The sequence below is a fragment of the Perognathus longimembris genome, chromosome 18, assembly GCF_023159225.1.
Source record: "Perognathus longimembris pacificus isolate PPM17 chromosome 18, ASM2315922v1, whole genome shotgun sequence".
NCBI classification, from domain to species: domain Eukaryota; kingdom Metazoa; phylum Chordata; class Mammalia; order Rodentia; family Heteromyidae; genus Perognathus; species Perognathus longimembris.
In genome coordinates this window covers 16,571,982-16,590,518 of record NC_063178.1, presented here as the reverse complement: position 1 = coordinate 16,590,518, position 18,537 = coordinate 16,571,982, and the positions used below count along the sequence as shown (strand labels likewise).

At 40.8% G+C, this 18,537-nt stretch overlaps 1 protein-coding gene across 12 annotated transcripts in view; it reads left to right on the top strand.

The window, feature by feature from the left end:
• Pard3 (par-3 family cell polarity regulator) overlaps positions 1 to 18,537 on the top strand; it is a 553,146-nt gene that overhangs the window by 237,431 nt on the left and 297,178 nt on the right. For all 12 annotated transcript variants that reach the window (XM_048367966.1, XM_048367964.1, XM_048367961.1 and 9 more), the window contains exon 4: positions 6,679 to 6,857. In XM_048367966.1, the coding sequence (XP_048223923.1) occupies positions 6,679 to 6,857 (179 nt within the window). The remainder of the gene's footprint in view (positions 1 to 6,678; positions 6,858 to 18,537) is intronic.

Sequence of the window (18,537 nt, the reverse complement as noted above, 5' to 3'; positions counted from 1 at the left end):
CAGGGCAGCCAGTGCTCTGAATGCGTTTACGCTTTTCCTGATGAATTCGTGAATTGTCTCTCACAATGATGTTTTCTCTGGATGGGGATGTTTGATGGAATGTGGAGTCACACATCTTTAACATTCAAGAACATTCTGAACCTATCAATGCAGACTGATTTTTCGGTGCTTTTGTTGTTGGTGTTGGTGATGTTGATGGCAGTGATGGTGTTCGGGGCCGTTCCTGGGACTTGAACTCAGGGCGGTGTCCCTGCGTATTTGTGCTCTTAGCCAGCACTCTATTATTCCAGCACAGCGCCACTGCGGGCCTTTTTGGTGGTTCCTTGGTGGTCAGCGGTCCATGGGAGTTCTTGCCCTGACTGGCTGGCTTTGAGCCATGATGCTCAGATCTCAGCCTCCTGAGTGCACGGATGCCTGGACATCTATAAATAAATAAATATTTAATAAGTTAGAGACTGAGGCCCTGAGAGGTAAACGGATATGTTAACTGGCTTTACATCTGCAGTCTCTGGTGTCCAGGCCCCAGGGAGTGGGTGACATTGGGGTACGTGGCAGAAATCAAGGCAGTGTACTGTCCCCCCTGTGGTTTATAATCCCGACCCTTGAGCATACCGCTTTCACATTTCCTGGGACAGAAATGGCAAGTGAAGCGTCTGTGCTGCCTTCAGAGGACCATTGCCTCTCGCTGTCTTTCAGCGTGATGGCTTCCGTTGCATGTCAAGGTAGCGATGTTGCCCCGGAACGTTCAGCAGACTTGCTAGCAAGTGAGTGGCCTGAGTCTGTCAAACAAGGCCAACAACCCGCAGTGTTTGTTGCCAAAGATAAAATTCAAGCTTTCTAGTGCAAAGTGCGTTCTAGAAAGTGCGTTCCATCCTACTGTGAGCGACTGTCTCTCAGTATATGACACTTTTCTGATGAGATTGGTAGAGATCTTAACATACGTGATTTCTGATACGAAAAAAAGAATCAACGTTTGGGAAGATTGGCAGGATTTAGTAATGAATATTTTCCTGATGACTGATGCTACAGAATTTTTTTTTACAGAATGTGAGAGTGTCAAGTCGATTTTAATGTAACAACGAGAAGTTCATGTTCCGCTGGTAGCTGAGCTTTGAGAAACTTACACTTGTCAAATTTAGGTATCAAATAAGACTCTCCACAATTATTTTGAAAGGCTATAAAATGTCATTGCTTCTCCCTGCTACATAATGGTGGAGTTAATTTTTCTTCCTATACTTTTATGATGTTGTAGCACGTATGAGAATCCAGATGTCTTCTATTAAATGAAACGTAAAGCAGTGGCTCTGTCCCAATTAAATATGCTTTTTTTGTGAAATTGTTTTTATAAACTCATGTTGTTTATGTTCACATGTAATGGGTTTATTATTGTTACTTTAAAGTGAACAAATCAGTAAATATTTAACGTTTTCTCATTTTTGCTTATTAAGTGGTAAATATCACTAGTTCTGACATACATAAACAAAAACCCTTTGAGGGTCTCCCTTTGTGGGGTGTGATTTGGTCCTAAGAAGCTCTGCTCAGGGCCTGCTCCTTTCTAGCATGCTTTACTATCGTGTACTATCCTATACATGTATTTCCTCCACTTAACCAACAGGCCATTTTCTTCTCCAGTGTTACCATTTCTGAAACTTGCATGACTGTTGATACACTCAAAGTTTATAGTTAATGTACTGTTCCTTTTCTTTCCAAGACTGAAATGATGGCTATGAGTTGAACTAGGAAATGATTTATCACTGCATTCAATGCTACTTTGAAAACAAAAGCAAAAGTCTTCCATTTTATAAGGCTGGAACTTAATATTTATATCCATCATGGCCAGGAATGGATTTTTTTTCTAATATATTGCTGAATACTGGAACTTTCTTTATGGTTTGGATAAGAACACTTGGCTGGGAAGTTATGCTGTGTTCCTTTTGTCACTTCTCAGTTTTCTCATCTGTGAATTGAGTCACTATTTTTCCTCCACAGTGACCAGAGAAGACTATTTGTTTTTGATGCTGGATCTAGGGCTTGAACTCAGGGTCTTCATGCTGTCCCCGAGCTTTTTCACTTAGCACTGTACCACTTGAGCCAGAACTCCAGTTTGAGCTTTTTTAAAATTAATGGTTAATTGGAGAGAAGAGTTTTGCAGATTTCAGGGCTGGCTCTGAATTACAGTCCACAAGTCTCAGCCTCTTGCATAGATAGGATTAGACGTGAGCCACTGGCAACCTGACCTAGACTTATATTTTCAAAAAGTTCAACTCTCTCCAAGTTATTGGTTCTAATATGTCATTATGACGTGTGTGTATCTGTAAGTTCAAGTAAAATGCCCTATGATTTTCAGGCAACCCTTGAAACAAATTCTAAACTAGTACAAATCCAAACAGAAGCCCTCTTTGTGAGAGAGAATGGTTTCGGGCTGTGTCCAAATGTTGGTTGCATTGATTGCTCTCTTTTTTGTTGTTGTTTTTTAAATACATTAATCTACACATAGGAATTGTACATGTTTACGCAGTACAGTGTGGTGGTTCCTTATGATGTGTGTATCATACTATGTGTCATGAATATGTCTATCTTCTCAGACGTTTACCCTTCCTTTGTTTGAGAACGTCTGAGATTCTTTCTTTTAGCTATTTTGAAATGCCAAAGTTGTCATTAAGTGCAGCCATCCAACTGTACTATAAAATGTAAAACACTAGAACTTAATCCTTCTTGTAATTCTGCTTTCGCCTCCACTCACCCACCTCTCTATTCCTTTCTCCCCCTTCCTGCTCAGCCCCCGCTGCCCATTGTTCTGTTTCTTAATCTTGTGCAACAAGATTATTTCGCTTCCTGAGGTGCTATGCTGTTCGTCCTTGCGTGCACGGCTTACTTCAGCTCACATAATAGCTACTGTGGTCTTCTCGTCTGGACCGGCGTATGCGGCCGGAATGCTCCGCGATGATTCCGTGGGCGCAGCTCTTCCGGCCTGCAAGGAACCCGGAATGTTGGCTGACTGTGATGTCGTCTCGCTTCTCCAGGGAGGATTCGCCACACACTGATCTCACTGAGCTCTGTTCTCTTCTTCTCAGCCAGTCATGGGGCCCCACAGTGGATAGAAATGGAAACGGGTCGGAATAGTCACTTAGCAGGATTCACTCACGAGGCAAGACAGTGGAAAGGCCCAGACAACCATATTTATGAATTAATTTTAGTTGGTTTCACTGAACTGAAGCTGTGTCCGCATGTGTGGTGCCCTCCCAGAGGGGCTGCGTGATCAGACATCTCCCGGGACAGCCGTCACCCCCCAGTTCATGGAGTTGCTGCTCAGGCTGGGTGCCCCCCCCCCCCCCCCCCCGTCTTCCGATAGTCACGTTTCATCTAGAGAGGTGCAGATAGGTAGAGATGGAGCACACAAACTATTTTTGTCTGTTTTAGACTAACAGCGTAACACGGTGTTCATGCCTACTCAAAATATGACGGTCCTAATTATTTGTCTAATCAAAATCATGAGTGCATGGTTTCTCCAGGGGGAATTAACAAACACAAGTGGAAGAACACTGTTGGTGTGCCTGAGCAAATTCAGTGGACTTAGGCCGCCCCTGAACTTGTTTTGGAATCAGAACACATGCTTTTATTGTCACGTTAACATAGATCGTGCGCGCTACTCTGGGTCCTTCTCTATACCATTTTTTGTTTTTTTGAAAATACCACTTGTATTATGTTTAAGTAGTGTTACAAAGGAATTGTCACTTGACAAAGCAGCTTATGAATAAAATGCGTCTTAATTTAAGTAACCCCTTTCATTATTCTCACCCTTTCCAACTGTCTCCTTCCCCTCAGTTTTCTTAATTTTGTAGGATATACACTGAATCAGCGACTCCATTCTCCTGCCTTCCTCGTTTCATTTCCCTACCTTTCTCCCCTTAATCTCAGCATCTCTCTTTTTGTTTGTTTGTTTGGTCACGGGGCTTGAACTCAGGGCCTGGGTGCTGTCCCTGAGCTCTTTTCGCTCTAGCATATAGCTGTACCACTTTGAGCCACAGCTCCACTTGTGGGTTTTGAGTGCCTGACTGGAGATAAGAGCCTTCTGGGGACTTTCCTGCCAGAACTGGCTTTGGACTGAGATCCTCAGATCTCTGCCACCTGTGTTGCTAGAATTAACGATGTGAGCCACCTTTCCTGTACCTGCTCCCTGGTGTTTGCTTTGTTGGACTGTGAGTTCTCTATACTGTATTTCGATTAAGACATTTGTGGTTTCTGCCATTTTAAAAGACCTTGTGTGTTTTCAGTGGTTGTCATTTAAACTGAAGCATATGGTGGAAGAAGAATGGTATTCAGGACTGAACAGCTAACAAAAAGCAACAGAATACACAAGTGCTCATATCTGAGTAACACTGTTGTAATTGTTCAGAATATTTTGGTTACATTTCAACTTGCTTTCCAGTGCATGATACTCAAATAATTCTTTTATTCCTGATTGAGATTGTTATACTATCAACACAATACATAGGTGCTATTTTGAGCTTATTCTCCGTGACTACTTAGTATTTTAGGTATTTTTATTTTTTCGGTCTAAACTATAAGCAGTGATGGCTGCCGTGGGTATTTATTTGCACACACTTACAAGCCAGAAATTGTCCTGTATGATTTTTGTGTATGTGTTTCTCCTAGCAAATGAAGATAACCAGTAATGGTATTAAATTCAATACTGAGCATTTTTTCCTCTGGTAGTGCTGCTTAGGCTATATTATTTATTTAATTTTTTGTTTGTTTGTTTGCCAGCCCAGTGGCTTGAACTCAGGGCCTAAGCACTGTCACTGAACTTCTTTTGCTCAAGGCTAGTGGTCTACCACCTGAGCCACAGCTCCACGTCTGGCCTTTTCTGTTTATGTGGTGCTGAGGAATCAAACCCAGGGCTTCATGCATGCTAGGCAAGCACTCTATCGCCAAGCCACATTCCCGGCCCTAGCTTATATGATTATAAATCCTCACAATGTAGAAGCAAATTCTAAAAGCAGTATGACTGTGATTCATTTCCTTTTGTCTTTTCTGTCATTTCCTCATTGGGGGATGCTGGATTGAAAGTCGCTGAGATGAAACCTTTAAGTGTGTGAACAGTCCGTCTTTCCATCCTTGTCTTTGTATCCACACCATTGACGGAGGCATCAGTCTTTCCCAAATGTGTCTCATAAGATACATTTACTGCTGTTCTTTTGAAATAAATGTTTAGCTGGGCACTAGTGGCTCACGCCTATAATCCTGTCTCCTTGGGCTGACATAGGAGGGTCGAGGATCAGTGGTTTGAAGCCAGCCAGGACAGCAAAGTTCATTGGACTTCTATCTCCAATAAAATACTCAAAAGCTGGAAGTGGCACTGTGGCTCATGTGGTAGAGTGCTAGCCTTGAGCAAAAGAAGCTCAGAGACAGTGCCCAGTCCCAGAGTTCATGTCCCAGTACTGGCAAAAGGTTAAAAATAAATATTTAACCTAGTTTTGGAAAACAAACAGTGCTATACATCAATCCAAATGTTGACTTCTCCTATCATGAGCGGGGACTTGGGATCTGTTCTGTTGTCGAGGTTTGTGCATCTTTTCTGCTGTCTGTTATTGGAAGTTGTGTTTCTCCTTGGCTTTCCCTGGGTGCTGTCTAACACAAGTGTCTGTGTTGATGTTGTTACAACAGGTGCAGGCTGATTCTTCTATGTGATCACAGTTGCTAACATGCCTTCTTAGACTGTGTCAGTGAATGTATGAGGAAAAGTACCTGCACAGCCACACGACAGTTACAAGATTATCTTAAGGATAGGAAAAGCTTGTACTCTATACTTTTTATAATACTTTGTTGAGGAAAAGAAGCATTCTATTCAAGAACATTCTTTTTAACCCAGCCACATGTTTTCTATGTTCTGTATTCATTTATTTAATACAGCTTAAAAGTTAGGGGAAATTTGGATAGTGGCTTAAATTTGATACTTTTCTTCCATACGATACATGATGCTATTTAAAAATACTAGGATGATACAATCAGAATGCCTGTTGTTATTCTCTGTTGCGTTTCAGGCCCTGTAATCTCATTCAGTTCTCACAATACCCTTATAGAAGAAGTATTATTTTATTGTCATCCCAGTAAGGAAAGACTCAAGACAAAGATACTTGAGATATTTGCACAATACCATACAGAATCAGTAGAGAAGTTCTAATATAAGCACAGGCACCCCAATTTACCATAAAGTATTTTAAAGGAACCTTGCACATGTGTGTGTGTGTACGTGTGTGTACGTGTACATGCACGCGCATGCGTGTGTGCATGTATACATGCCCTGTATAGGGGTTGAACACAGGGCTTTGTGGTCTTGCTTAGCTTTTTTCAATCAAGGCTGTTACTCTTATCATTTAAGCTACACTTCTACTTCTGGCTTTTTCCCTGGCTAATTGGTGATGTTTCTCAGACTTGTCTTAAGGCTGATGGCTTTGAACTATGATCCTCATATCTCAGCCTCCTGAGGAGCTAGGATTACAGACAGGAGCCACTAGTACCTGGCTTGTATTTACAATATTGACCCACGTTTTTCTTTTCTTTCTTTTTTTTTTAAAGTTGTTTTCTGTGTCCTTGGAATTTAATTACATCTATTCTAACACAGTTTTTAGACTTCGGAAGCTAATCTTACATGTGATGCTGTCTTTGTGTTTGTAGATATGCCTCTTCATGTTCGTCGAAGCAGTGACCCAGCTTTAATTGGCCTCTCAACTTCTGTCAGTGATAATAATTTTTCCTCTGAAGAGCCCTCAAGAAAAAACCCCACCCGGTGGTCAACCACAGCTGGCTTCCTCAAGCAGAACACCGCTGGGAGCCCCAAAGCCTGTGACAGGAAGGTAAACCCCCTCTGCTTCTGTCTTCTGCCCTGTCCATCTGCCGTCCTCGTGGTGTCGGCGATGAGCTGCTGTTGCTGAACAGCCCATGCACTCCCTGGGCATCCTCACGGTGGCCCTGCACTGGTCACCGGCTCTCAGAGCAGAGTTCTGATAACCTCTAAATCATCATAGAGTCCTAGGCTTGGAACGGACCGCCCCCCCCCCCCCCCCCCCCGCCCCGGTGATAGAATCCAAGGCCTCAAACATGCTTGTAATCACTTTACCACTGAGCCGCAGTCCAGACCGCTCCAAAGAAAAGGCTCAACATCGAATATATCTCCCACAGAGTTCTTTTTCTATTTTGTGTTTATATTAGCTCATTCTTAGGCAAATCTTTTGTTTGCTTCCTCTTTGTACACAGTGTTTTCATCGCAGGCACAGATTCATATTGGCTTAGAAGATCCAGTAAAGAACTTAGAACCTGTTGGCCCTCACTATGAAGGCAGACCTCATAGTACTTTGTTCTGATTGGTTAATTTGTTGTTTTATCCCTTCTAAGTTTCCCTTCAGAATGGAACTATGCTGTTTATTCTCAATATAGTTTGTTTCTTTGACCTAACTTATTTGAGTTTTGACCTGATTCATTTAGTCCAAATAAATAAACTTTAGCCAAAATAATCGCCATTAAGAAATCGCTTTCTAATGCTGTTTATTATCTCTTGGTATAGAATGCTTATTCTCCAAGTGCATCATGCTTCAATCAGCCATTTCTTTGCTGAATCCGTAAATATCTAATGTATGAATTAACAAATATTTTTCAATGTTGCCAGAAATTTAGTAGAGTATGCAGTGAGAGATAGTGTTAGGATGGTTGTAGCTCGATATTGTTTTGATATGTACCTTGCCTCTGTGCAAAAATGTAATATTTCTTGTAGATTTGTTTTTTGTTTCAACAACCTCTTGTCTGTTAGTTCAGTGATATATATATATATATATATATATATGTATATATATAATTATAATTTAAATTGAGAAGAACCAGGGTAGGTTAGCGGGAGAGCCTGTGTCTACTCCGCAAAGGACTCAAGGTATGATCCCCATGGTAGACAGACAGACAGACAATAATGGATTGGTGGGTGAGTGGGTAGATGGATAGCTGGCAGGTAGGTAGGTAGGTATTAAAAATACTTAGTTTCTGAATGTTTTGAATTTGGGCTTTCTCAAAACATTTTGTTATTGTAGACTTATGAACAACCACTTTGCAGTATCTAGACCTGTTTTTACAATAAAATGTATTTCAGACATGAAAGACTTAGTAACCTTTTCCCGTTCTTGAACGCTGGGTCTGCCACCTCGGGTGGGGCTGCGGTGCCCTGGCCACTGCCCACGAGGCCTCCAGCCTGCCGTCTACAGGTGCGCCCACCTTGCCTCAGTTCACCGGCAAAGCTGGACACTGAACCAAGAAGTGCTGCCAGTGACAGCAGGCCAGGAGAGCCCTTTTCATTACCACCCTCCAAGTCTCATGCTGTTTAGGCTGGGTCTGGTGGTTCATACCTACCACCCTAGCTACATAGGCAGAGATAGGTAGGAGCACAATTTGAGGCCCGCGAGGGCAAAGAGCTCGCGTCCCCATCCCAGCAAATAAGTTATGCTTGTGTCGTGAGGAGGACTGTCGTCTAAGATGGGACTCAGAGATGTATCTGAGATATGGCCATTAAGTAACTACAACGAATAAATGGGCTGAGGCATGGCTCAGCAATGCAGCACCAGTGTGGCAAGTTCAAATCCCAGGACTGCAAAAGTAAACATTTTAGCCTATTGAGTCTGAATAAGCAAAATCCAGTTTTTGCCCAGATTCTTGCCTGTGTAGAATAAAACGCAATTATCCATGCCTGTAATACCCAGCAGTAGCCAGTGTCCAGTATTGTACTGTATCTGTGTTCACATCCCGACTACTTGTACATTTCTCCCATCACAGGGACTTCCTCATTTGTGAATTTTACAGAGAATACTCCTAGGGAATGTGAAACATTTCATTGTCTAGAGTGTGTGCAAGTTGATTTATAGTTATTTCAGTGTTGACGTTTTTGTTATTTCCATTTTCCACATTGCCGGGCTAGATTCACCTCCCCTGGTGCAGGGATGCTAAGCTTACTCCCTTACCAGTGCTCCCCTTTTCACCCTCTCCCCTGGGTGCCCGACCCACGGGCGGCCAAGGTGGAGTGAAGGGACATGGGCAAGCCTAAGGTGCACGTGGCCGAACGAGATCCCCTTTCCCTCCCTCCTTACCCACCAAGGAAGCCAGGCACACACGGAGACGCTTCCAAGAGCAATCTGGTTTATTCAGGAGGGGCTCACAGTAATATAGTGATGATGACGAGGATTGAGCAGGAGCTGGCGATAGGCTGGCGAGCTTGTCCATCCAAGAGCAGCTCCCAAGGACCTCCCTCATGGGCTAACGTCACTTCCCATAGTTCCACCCTGTGTGCTTGCTGGCGCAAGGTGGGGGATGGTCTCAAAGCTATCCCTTCTGGTTCCGGACCCAGAAGGAGATAGGTGTGGCTCACGTCCACACTGCCCCAGGACGGGGAAGGGCAGCATCTCGGGAGCGCCCTCCTCGCCCTTCCCCCCTCAAGGCCAAGCTGAATCCCGAATACCACATTATTAATAAAAATATGCATAGGTGCTGTTGGCTCACACTTGTAATCAGGACGGGGAAGGGCAGCATCTCGGGAGCGCCCTCCTCGCCCTTCCCCCCTCAAGGCCAAGCTGAATCCCGAATACCACATTATTAATAAAAATATGCATAGGTGCTGTTGGCTCACACTTGTAATCATAGCTACTCAGGAGCCTGAGATCTGAGGATTGTGATTCAGAGTCATCTCAAGCAGGCAAATCTGTTGGAATCTTATCTTCAATTAACTAGCAAAAAGCCAGAAGTGGAAGTGTGGCTCAAGTGGTAGAGCTGTAGCATTGAGCAAAAAAGCCAAGCGAGAATGCAATGCCCTGAGTTGAAACTCCTGTACTAGCACACATACACTCAGAATCCAGCTTTTAGAATGGTCCTGCCCACAAAGTAGGAACAATGTTCTCTAAGAGAGTTGAAAAAGGTAGACAAAATTGTTGCAAATCATCCCAAAGAACCTCGAAAAAAGCAAGACTCCGACCCTGTCCATATCTTCCTTTCAATAACAGCATAAAAATGTGTAAAATTCAGAAGCCCATAAGAGCCTTGGCGTCTCCAATTTAAGGCTGGCTTAGCACCACTGGCCTGTCCGTATCTCTTAGCTTCACGGGGGATGAGATGTAGTTGGCGCTCTGTGTGTGTGTGTGTGTGTGTGTGTGTGTGTGCGTGTGTGCGTGTGTGTGTGTGTGTGTGTGTGCGTGTGTGTGTAGACCATACTTTTCATCTCGGGTGCTGAGTCACAGCACGGTAGAGCACAGTGAGGTGTTTAGCACATTTTATATTCACCCCCATCAGAATGGAACGTATCTGCTCAGAAACGGGGGATTTTAATTGATTGCTAACATTATTCTAAACTACTTACTTGGCTTATTCAGTGTGGAAGATCAGAAACCACTTAATTATGTAAATGCACTGCTCATGATCATTCACTTACTTGAACTGATTTATGTCCATGATTTTAATCTAGAAAGCTGAAGCCACTACATAGTGATAAAAATTGGTATCATGACATTGCCCATAGTGAGCTCTCACGGATTCAACAGGAATAACAATGTCTGATGTGTGTCCCAGTAAGCAAGTACGTGTTCTCTCCTTTTTTCTGAAGATGGAAAAGATAGCAAGTTTTATAATTAAAAATACGATACCATTTAAAAATTTTTATTCGTTGTGTATATGACACCAAAGAATAGAAGTCAGGGCCTTGTTAGGCCAGTACTCCCCCACTGTGCCAGGTTCCCAGCCTTAGGGCAACATTGTGTCAGTTAACTTCTTACAATAAAATAGAAGCAGCATATCATTTAAACAAGAACAGTATTTGAAACATTAAGGAAACGAGCATTCAAAAGGTTAATTCATCGTACATTCCCTTCTGTGTGCTACGCATGAATACAATTAAGTGTAAGAAATGGCTACGTGAAATACTACTCCATATAGAGCCAACTTTTGTTGTGAATATGTACTAATGTCTGAAACAGTACGTTGAAGATTGTGTCCCTTCATTCATTTCTTTATTATGTCAGTACTAGGGTACTGGATTAAGGTCTTGCTTGGCGTTTTCCACTCATGGCTGGTGCTTTACTTTCTCCTGCCCTGCCTCCACTTCCGGCTTTTTGGTGGTTAATTGGAGATGAGACTCTCCAGATTTGTCTGTTTCAGCTGGCTTTGAACTTAAGTCTCAGCCTCTTGAGTAGCTAGTTTTATAAATGTGAGCTACTTAGAGCACTTGGTTAGATGCTGTATATTCATTTGAAATTTACATGTAGCTAGTGAATATGTAATTCACACTCCCTCTCAAGATTGGCCATTCTTATTTATCAATATTGTTGTGACTAAAAAGGCTAAACAAGAATGTGCGATCCTTTGACTTGTTCCATCTAGAAAGGTGCAATCAGCTTATGGGAGGATCCCAGTATAAGACCTGCATTATTTTCACTGTAGAGTTGTCAAAAAATATTGTTCTTTTCTCCTATAATGACATGTGTTACTGAGTTGTATCCCCTGATCCTACACCTCAAAAAGTTTAAGCATAGTTGCCTTGACAAGTTTCTAAGAAACATTCTTTCCTGTTTAGAGAAAGTGATATCAAAAACATTGCAGGTACTGGTGATATGGCCTAGTGGTAGAGTGCTCGCCTCGTATACATGAAGCCCTGGGTTGGATTCCTCAGCACCACATGTATAGAAAAGGCCAGAATTGGCACTGTGGTTCCAGAGGTAGAGTGCCCGCCTTAAGCAAAAAGAAGCCATGGACAGTGCTCAGACCCTGGGTTCAAGCCCCAGGACTGGCAAAAAACAAAAAACAAAACAACAACAACAAAAAAACATTGCATTCGTATCATTAGTTCTTTTTTAAAAATTTTTTCAGAGACCTTGGAATACTTGTCACCCACTGGCTCTGTTGTTCCTGTTTGATTTAGGTGCTTGGCATCTTGGGTATCTTTCCAGTGCCCTGACACATATATGCTCTGAAAGAGATGCTTCCCTAATTATGCCGCTGCCATCTTGCCTTTTCTTTTCTATTGGAAATGTAAGCTTGTTCTTCTTACTTTAGAAGCTTATTTTGCCATCCTGGAGATGGAATCGAGGACCACGTACTTGCATTGTATCACTGAGCTGTACCCCCTGCCTAGAAAACTATTTGTGTGAACATTTCTTATAAAGTACTAAGAACAAGTTTTTTGTTTTTTGTTTTTTTCCTGATAATACTTCTACTTTTTCACCTAGAGAGAGGTAAGTCATTTACAATCTTGAAGAGGAATGGGCATTGACATTTTGATGTATTTACTCTAGGATTTCTGAGGAAGATAGCTTCATATAGATGTGGGCTGTCTTTAGTGCCGTTGGGACTCAGCCAGTAGGATAGTTAAATTCCATCTAATTATCTTAATTTCTGTGGTATTGAGAGAGTTTTCCTATGTCTGATAAATATTGACAGCTTGCAAAATGTTCTATCGTGTACTGAGCTTTTTAGAATTGGTGCTTATTATCTTTACTTGCTGGGTTTTCCGTTGTTTGACATTTATATTTTTGCCAATTTTGTTTGCTCTTCTAAGTAACCTTTTCAAGTGCCCTTCAGAGAATATCCTTATATATCAATTTATGTTGACATCTCTCATTATTTTCTTAGACTGGATTCTTGGAGTAGACTTACTTGATCAAGGAGATGAATGTTTTAAAAGTCACTGGTAATTGTTTTGTTTAAATCCATGAATAATCAAGTGTGGAGTTTTCTGATGTGCACAACCTCTGAGAATACAAAGCAACTGGAACTATTTTTGAATTCCACAACTTACTGTTTTCCTACATATTTTAATGGTTCTGTATGAATGTGATTAGAATTACCTGTGGATTTCTAGAACACTAAACTCTCTCTCTCTCTCTCTCTCTCTCTCTCTCTCTCTTTCTCTCTTTCTCTCTCTCTCCCTTCAACAGATTCCTCTACATAAAACAATCCAGGAGGCGTGTATGTGTGTGTGTGTGTGTTTCTGTGACATTTCTCTGTTGCTTCCTGGGCTCAGTTCTTATGAGTATATCCAATCTTACTGAAATGTAAAAAATGTTGAGAGCTGGGCTTGGTGGTACACACCATATTTCAGCACTTGGGAAACAAAGGAAGGAGGCTACAGAATGAGACCTTTTCTCAAAAACAAGAAAAAAAAAACACAAAGAGAGCAGAAAGGAAATAGGAATATAATGGTTATTTTTATTTTAAGTGTATTTTTCATCATAGCAGAATAGATTCAGATATTTGATATTTGGTTTTGTGTTATTTCACTCTTCATGTGATTTGTAAATCAAAATCAATTAAAATGAACTTATTATAAGTTTCTCAAGGATTGCATAGATAATTGATACTTCCTATCCATCCAAAAGTAGAATTAGAAATAGCTGTTTTAGACCAGAGCAATGACCACAGTATTTCTGTCACCAGCACACTCTCCAGCTTAAAAGTTAGTGTGTGCTTGAATACGTATGGCACGATACCACGGCACACTGTCACATTCTGGATAAGGCCACCATCTCTCACAAATGGCACTTGAGAAGATGCCTACTTCTTGCTTTCCTGAGCGTGCGAGAAAGTTTACTGTTGACATGTACATAGCAGATTAATAATTATTGCAGGATCCTTTCACTACTTGCTTCAAAAGTTGCTTGTTTCCTTATTATTGGTATCGTAGTCGTAAAGTGATTTCCAACATTTATCTATTTCTTTGTTACCTCGCTTATTTCAAAACTCCTCAACTCCTTGATCTCAACTTCTTCTCATTTATCTTCCTCATTTGCAAGGCAGGCCAGTTGTCCTATTTATACCGGTACCCTTGACCAGCTGTCTACTAAGAAAAACTTTCGTGTGTGTGTGTGTGTGTGTGTGTGTGTGTGTGTGTGTGTGTTTCTCATTTGTGAGCCAAGCATAGCTACCAGTGTTTACAGTAAGCATTAAAGTCTCAGAAATGAGCTGAGATCCTTTAGAACCCTGGGCTGCCTCTGAGACAGACTCATAGCTGTGTTTAATTTTATGCAGCATTAGCTTCAAGGGATATCCAGCTGAGACCTCGATCTTAGCCTACTCCACTATAAAATTTGTATTTCCTGTTAAAGATCTCTAACACTATAAATTTCACCCTTCTGTTTTGCATATTAAAAGCCTTTAAATTGAATGCAGTGCATTTTTGGACTTTGAGTCAGTAAGTGTTATAATCATTACTACACTAGCCAGCTTTGAGTGCCAAGTTCACCTAGTTTGCACTGTTAATAACCTAGTCTCATCTATTCTGTGCCACACTTAGGAAAGTAATCTGCCTTCATGTGCTTTAAATATTATGATTTGTGTTCAGGGTTATAAAATCTTAAGGTGATATTGAGAAAATTCTTACTTGAGTCTGGATGTGATATTTTTACAATTCAGAAACCACTCCAGGCATATAAAGCTGAAATAAAGTTGGAATCTTTATTGAGCACCCTCAAATTACATACAATACAGACATACAATACAGACATATGCTATATATGTTTTTATTTCATGTAAAGACCAAAAGATCAACATTGATTAAATTATACTGATCAAAACTCACAAAAATCTTTATCCACTTAAAATTGGTTTTGATCTCATATAGTGGCTTTCAATTGGATTTTATAATTTAGCTTCTAAACTTAGCTATGTTGAGTCATGGAACTAGCCACTTTGGGTCCTGTGATTAACAAGAAAGTATCAGGTGGAATAGCTTGGGTCTTGAACACCTGGCTTTTGCATTCTAGCTCTTCCAGCTTTGAACATTCTTAGTTTTAATTTTCATTTATTACTGGTCCCGTTGTAGTCTGGGCTGCCTGTAGAAAAATGCATTTCAATCAAAGAATTTTTGCAGTTTGGGGGGTCAAAAATGTTTCTACTTCTTCCATTTGCCAGCTTCACATTTCAAAAATATTTTTACTATCTTTAAGTTGTTGTACAAAGGAGGTGCCATTCCACAAAGCGCTTTATGAATATAAAGTGTCCATTTGATCACCTGCACCCTTTCAGCATTCTCCCCCATCTTGCTCAGCCTATCCCTTGCCTCACTTTCCTTAATTTTGTAGGATATACATCGACTTTTTTTTTTTTACACTATGTTCTCCTTCCCGTTTTCTCCTCATTTGTCTTCCCTCCTCCCCTTAATCTCACCTAACCACTATTAGTTTTTATAATCAACTATACCAGAGGAAAGCTTTCTTTTGCTCACACTCTTCCATTGCTTTGAATATCTGGTGAGGGCACATCCTGGGGGAGTCTGTGATGGAGCTATCCACAGTGAAGAACCCAGCAGAGGAAGGGGCTAGAACTGGATCCCACAATCCCCTTCAAGCAATGCCTCTGCAATACCTCACTTCCTAGAGATCCACAGTGCTTCCCAGGAACCCCACTCAGGGAATTAAGCTTTTTGTCGCGTGTGTGCGCGCGCGCGTGCCCATACTGTGGCCTGCACTCAGGGCCTGGAGCTCTCCATCAGCTTGTCACTGAAGGCTGAGGCTCTGTCACTTGAGAGCCGTGTGTCTCCATTTCTGGCTTTTTGCTAGTTAATTAGGAATAAGAACCTCTCAGATTTGCCAACCTAGACTGGCTGCAATTTGTGATCCTCAGATCTCAGCCTTGTGAGGTGCTGGGATTACAGGTGTGAGCGACCAGCACCTGGCTTATTAGAGGCATTTTTAATAATTGGTTTGTTAGCTTATTATATCCCTTTTTGTTCTAACTTTTCTGTTTCTCCTAATTTTGGATTGGTAATATATCACTATGGTTGAGAAATGATATACTGAGGCTTCTTAGTATCTATGTACATTGTTCAGAAGCACTTCATTAAACAAGAAATGATCACATCATTGGATAATTGAAGAACTAATGTAAATAGCCATGGTCCATATTGATTTTAGTTGATGCTTGGTAGGGCACATTTCTCCATAGAGACTTTTATCAAGCAGATGGCCAGATCGTAGGTTATGAGGTTCTTGTTTTGTCAGTGAATCAACTGGAAGGGCTTACTGTCTATCAGGAAACGTGTTTGCAAACTTTATTGTAATTCTCAAATGACAACTTCCTAGAGTTCCAGCGTCTATATGTGGAGTTGCATGTGGGCATTCTTGAGTTTCTCACTGAAGTAAATGTAATTGTATATCCACAAGTGACTGAGCCATAAAGACTGAAAAACTCTTTTGTACATGTGGAAATGAAAAGGTCAGGGTTTTCAGACTGGATGAGTTTTTAGAACTATGGATAATACTTTTAGAACTTCAAAGGAGAAAAATCCCATGCAAATTTGATGTATATAGGCTAGCATACTTTATTTTATTTGCTATTAATTGGATTGGATAATTAATTTACTTGGCTAAATCATTTTCAACAAATGTTATAATTTATGTTCCGAAATGTCCACTTAAGAAGAAAATTAAAGAAATGTATCCAATGCCCAACGTATGATACTGTAACCTCTCTGTACGTCAGTTTGATAATAAAAATTTGAGAAAAAAAAGAAGAAAATTAAAATAAAGGTTTAGAAAACAAGATATTCATTACTCATAAAATCCTGAGTAGCTAGGATTATAGGAATGATCTGTTAACACCTAGTTTGATAGCCTTTCAAAACTCTAACGTAAAGGGTTTCTGCTTTTGCTTTGCTGTTTACTCTTGTGTAGAATTTTGTTAGTTGATGATGGAATGACATAGAGCTAAAATCATACTCTAACTTACTATACAGTTCTAACTTGTTGCAAAAATATGACTGGCGGTAAAAATTGATAGGTTGTTTTTCTATCTTTTAGTTACAAAGTACAAAACTGAAAATATATTTGATTTAATTTTTTCACTGATTTACAAGGTAGTATGATCCATAAGTGAGTGCATTTGTAGACTTCATTGGTCTGGTTTTAAGTTATTACCCCAGACAGATATTTCCTAATTGGAAAGCAGACTATATTGTATCCACTAAAAAAAAAATGACTGTCTGAGCACATTGTGAAGTAGAAAATACATTGTTGCCTCGTGATTAAAATATATTTTCAACTTTAATTATTAATGACTTGAAATTACTGTAATTTACTGGTTATTACATATGAATTAATATATGGATTCATTATTTACTTCCCTATGAAATAGGGTGACTATTTTATTTAGAGGGAGTAATGTCATTTGTATTTTTCTTACCCATTAACTCCTGAAAGCTGATTGTACAAATACAAAATTATAGAAATTTTCAGGTACTGTATGAAAAAAGACAGGCTCATTATCTCCCTTAATATAATTGTTCTGTGGTACCCTACCGTATGAATTGCATGTTGTAATTGGCTTAAATGGAAAAATAGCACACTAATTTTAGATGTAATTAGAAATAATCACATTTGCCACCGACATTGTATACTGTAGGTGTGATATTCAATTGTAATAGGCATGCCAGTGCTATGTACATCTTGTATTATAAATTTAAAAGTACAGTCATTCCATTTCAGTAGAAATGCATTTTACTCTAGTTTATCTTGGTACCTCTTTGAAGTATTCTTTTAACGATACTTTCTGAAGCTGTATAAAATCCAGAAAATAGAAAATGTTGAGGAAAAGGCTATCCTCTAGCAGTGCAGCCTGCTGTGTTAAGTGCTTGGCTTTAAAGGTGAATGTCTGTCCCGGGTCTGGACTTCACTGTGACAGTAGAAGTAGCAATTAAAAAATTAAGTTACAAGTTATAAGACTATAATTAAGGTAAAACTCGGAAATGGTGTTAACAAGTGCGTGGCATGATTTGTTCTGCTGACAAGCAGGGAGCGCCCCTTCGGGAGGATGGCGTTGACCTGGCCTTGCAGAGCGGTCGGCTTTTCTGTAAAAGAAATCAATGTGACTGGAAATCCAGCTGAGGACACGGCAGCACAAAGGTGACGAGGCGCGTGTGTATGCCTCTCTCACACCAGCTGTGTTTCCTGCACGTGTGACGGGGACGTACATGTTACAGGATGTGGCTCTGCCCACAGTGGGTGCTGCACACGGGAGAGGAGGAAGCCGGCGCCGGCGTCCAGGAACCATGCTATGGTGTCAGGGAGGGGCGAGTGCGTCTGGAAGTCCATTCACTGAATGAACAGAACTTGACATAGCAACTGTGGGGATTAACCAGGGGTGGGGGCGGTGGGGGGAATAGGATTCCGGTGAAGTCAAGAAGGGGGCGTGCATCGCTGAGAGGGGAGTTTCCGGTTCCGTTAAGCTCTTCGGGGGTCTCTGGACACCCTCTTGGAAAGTTTAGATTATGGGATTGGGGCAGTGTCGTCGTGTGAATATTCAGGTTTCCTAACGTTTTTAACATTCATTGATTATTTCTGAGTGTGGCATTTCATTAGCAGTTTAAAATGGTGGTTTTTCTCTTTTTGAAAATTGGCATTTTTTTTTTTCTGAAAAGCCAAGCTTCCTTCTGTACATTGCTTCCTGAAAAGGCCAGGGAGGCTTTTCAGTGATTTAATTTTTGAATAAGGAGCTGGTGTAATTATCACCTCAGATGGTGAGAAATGA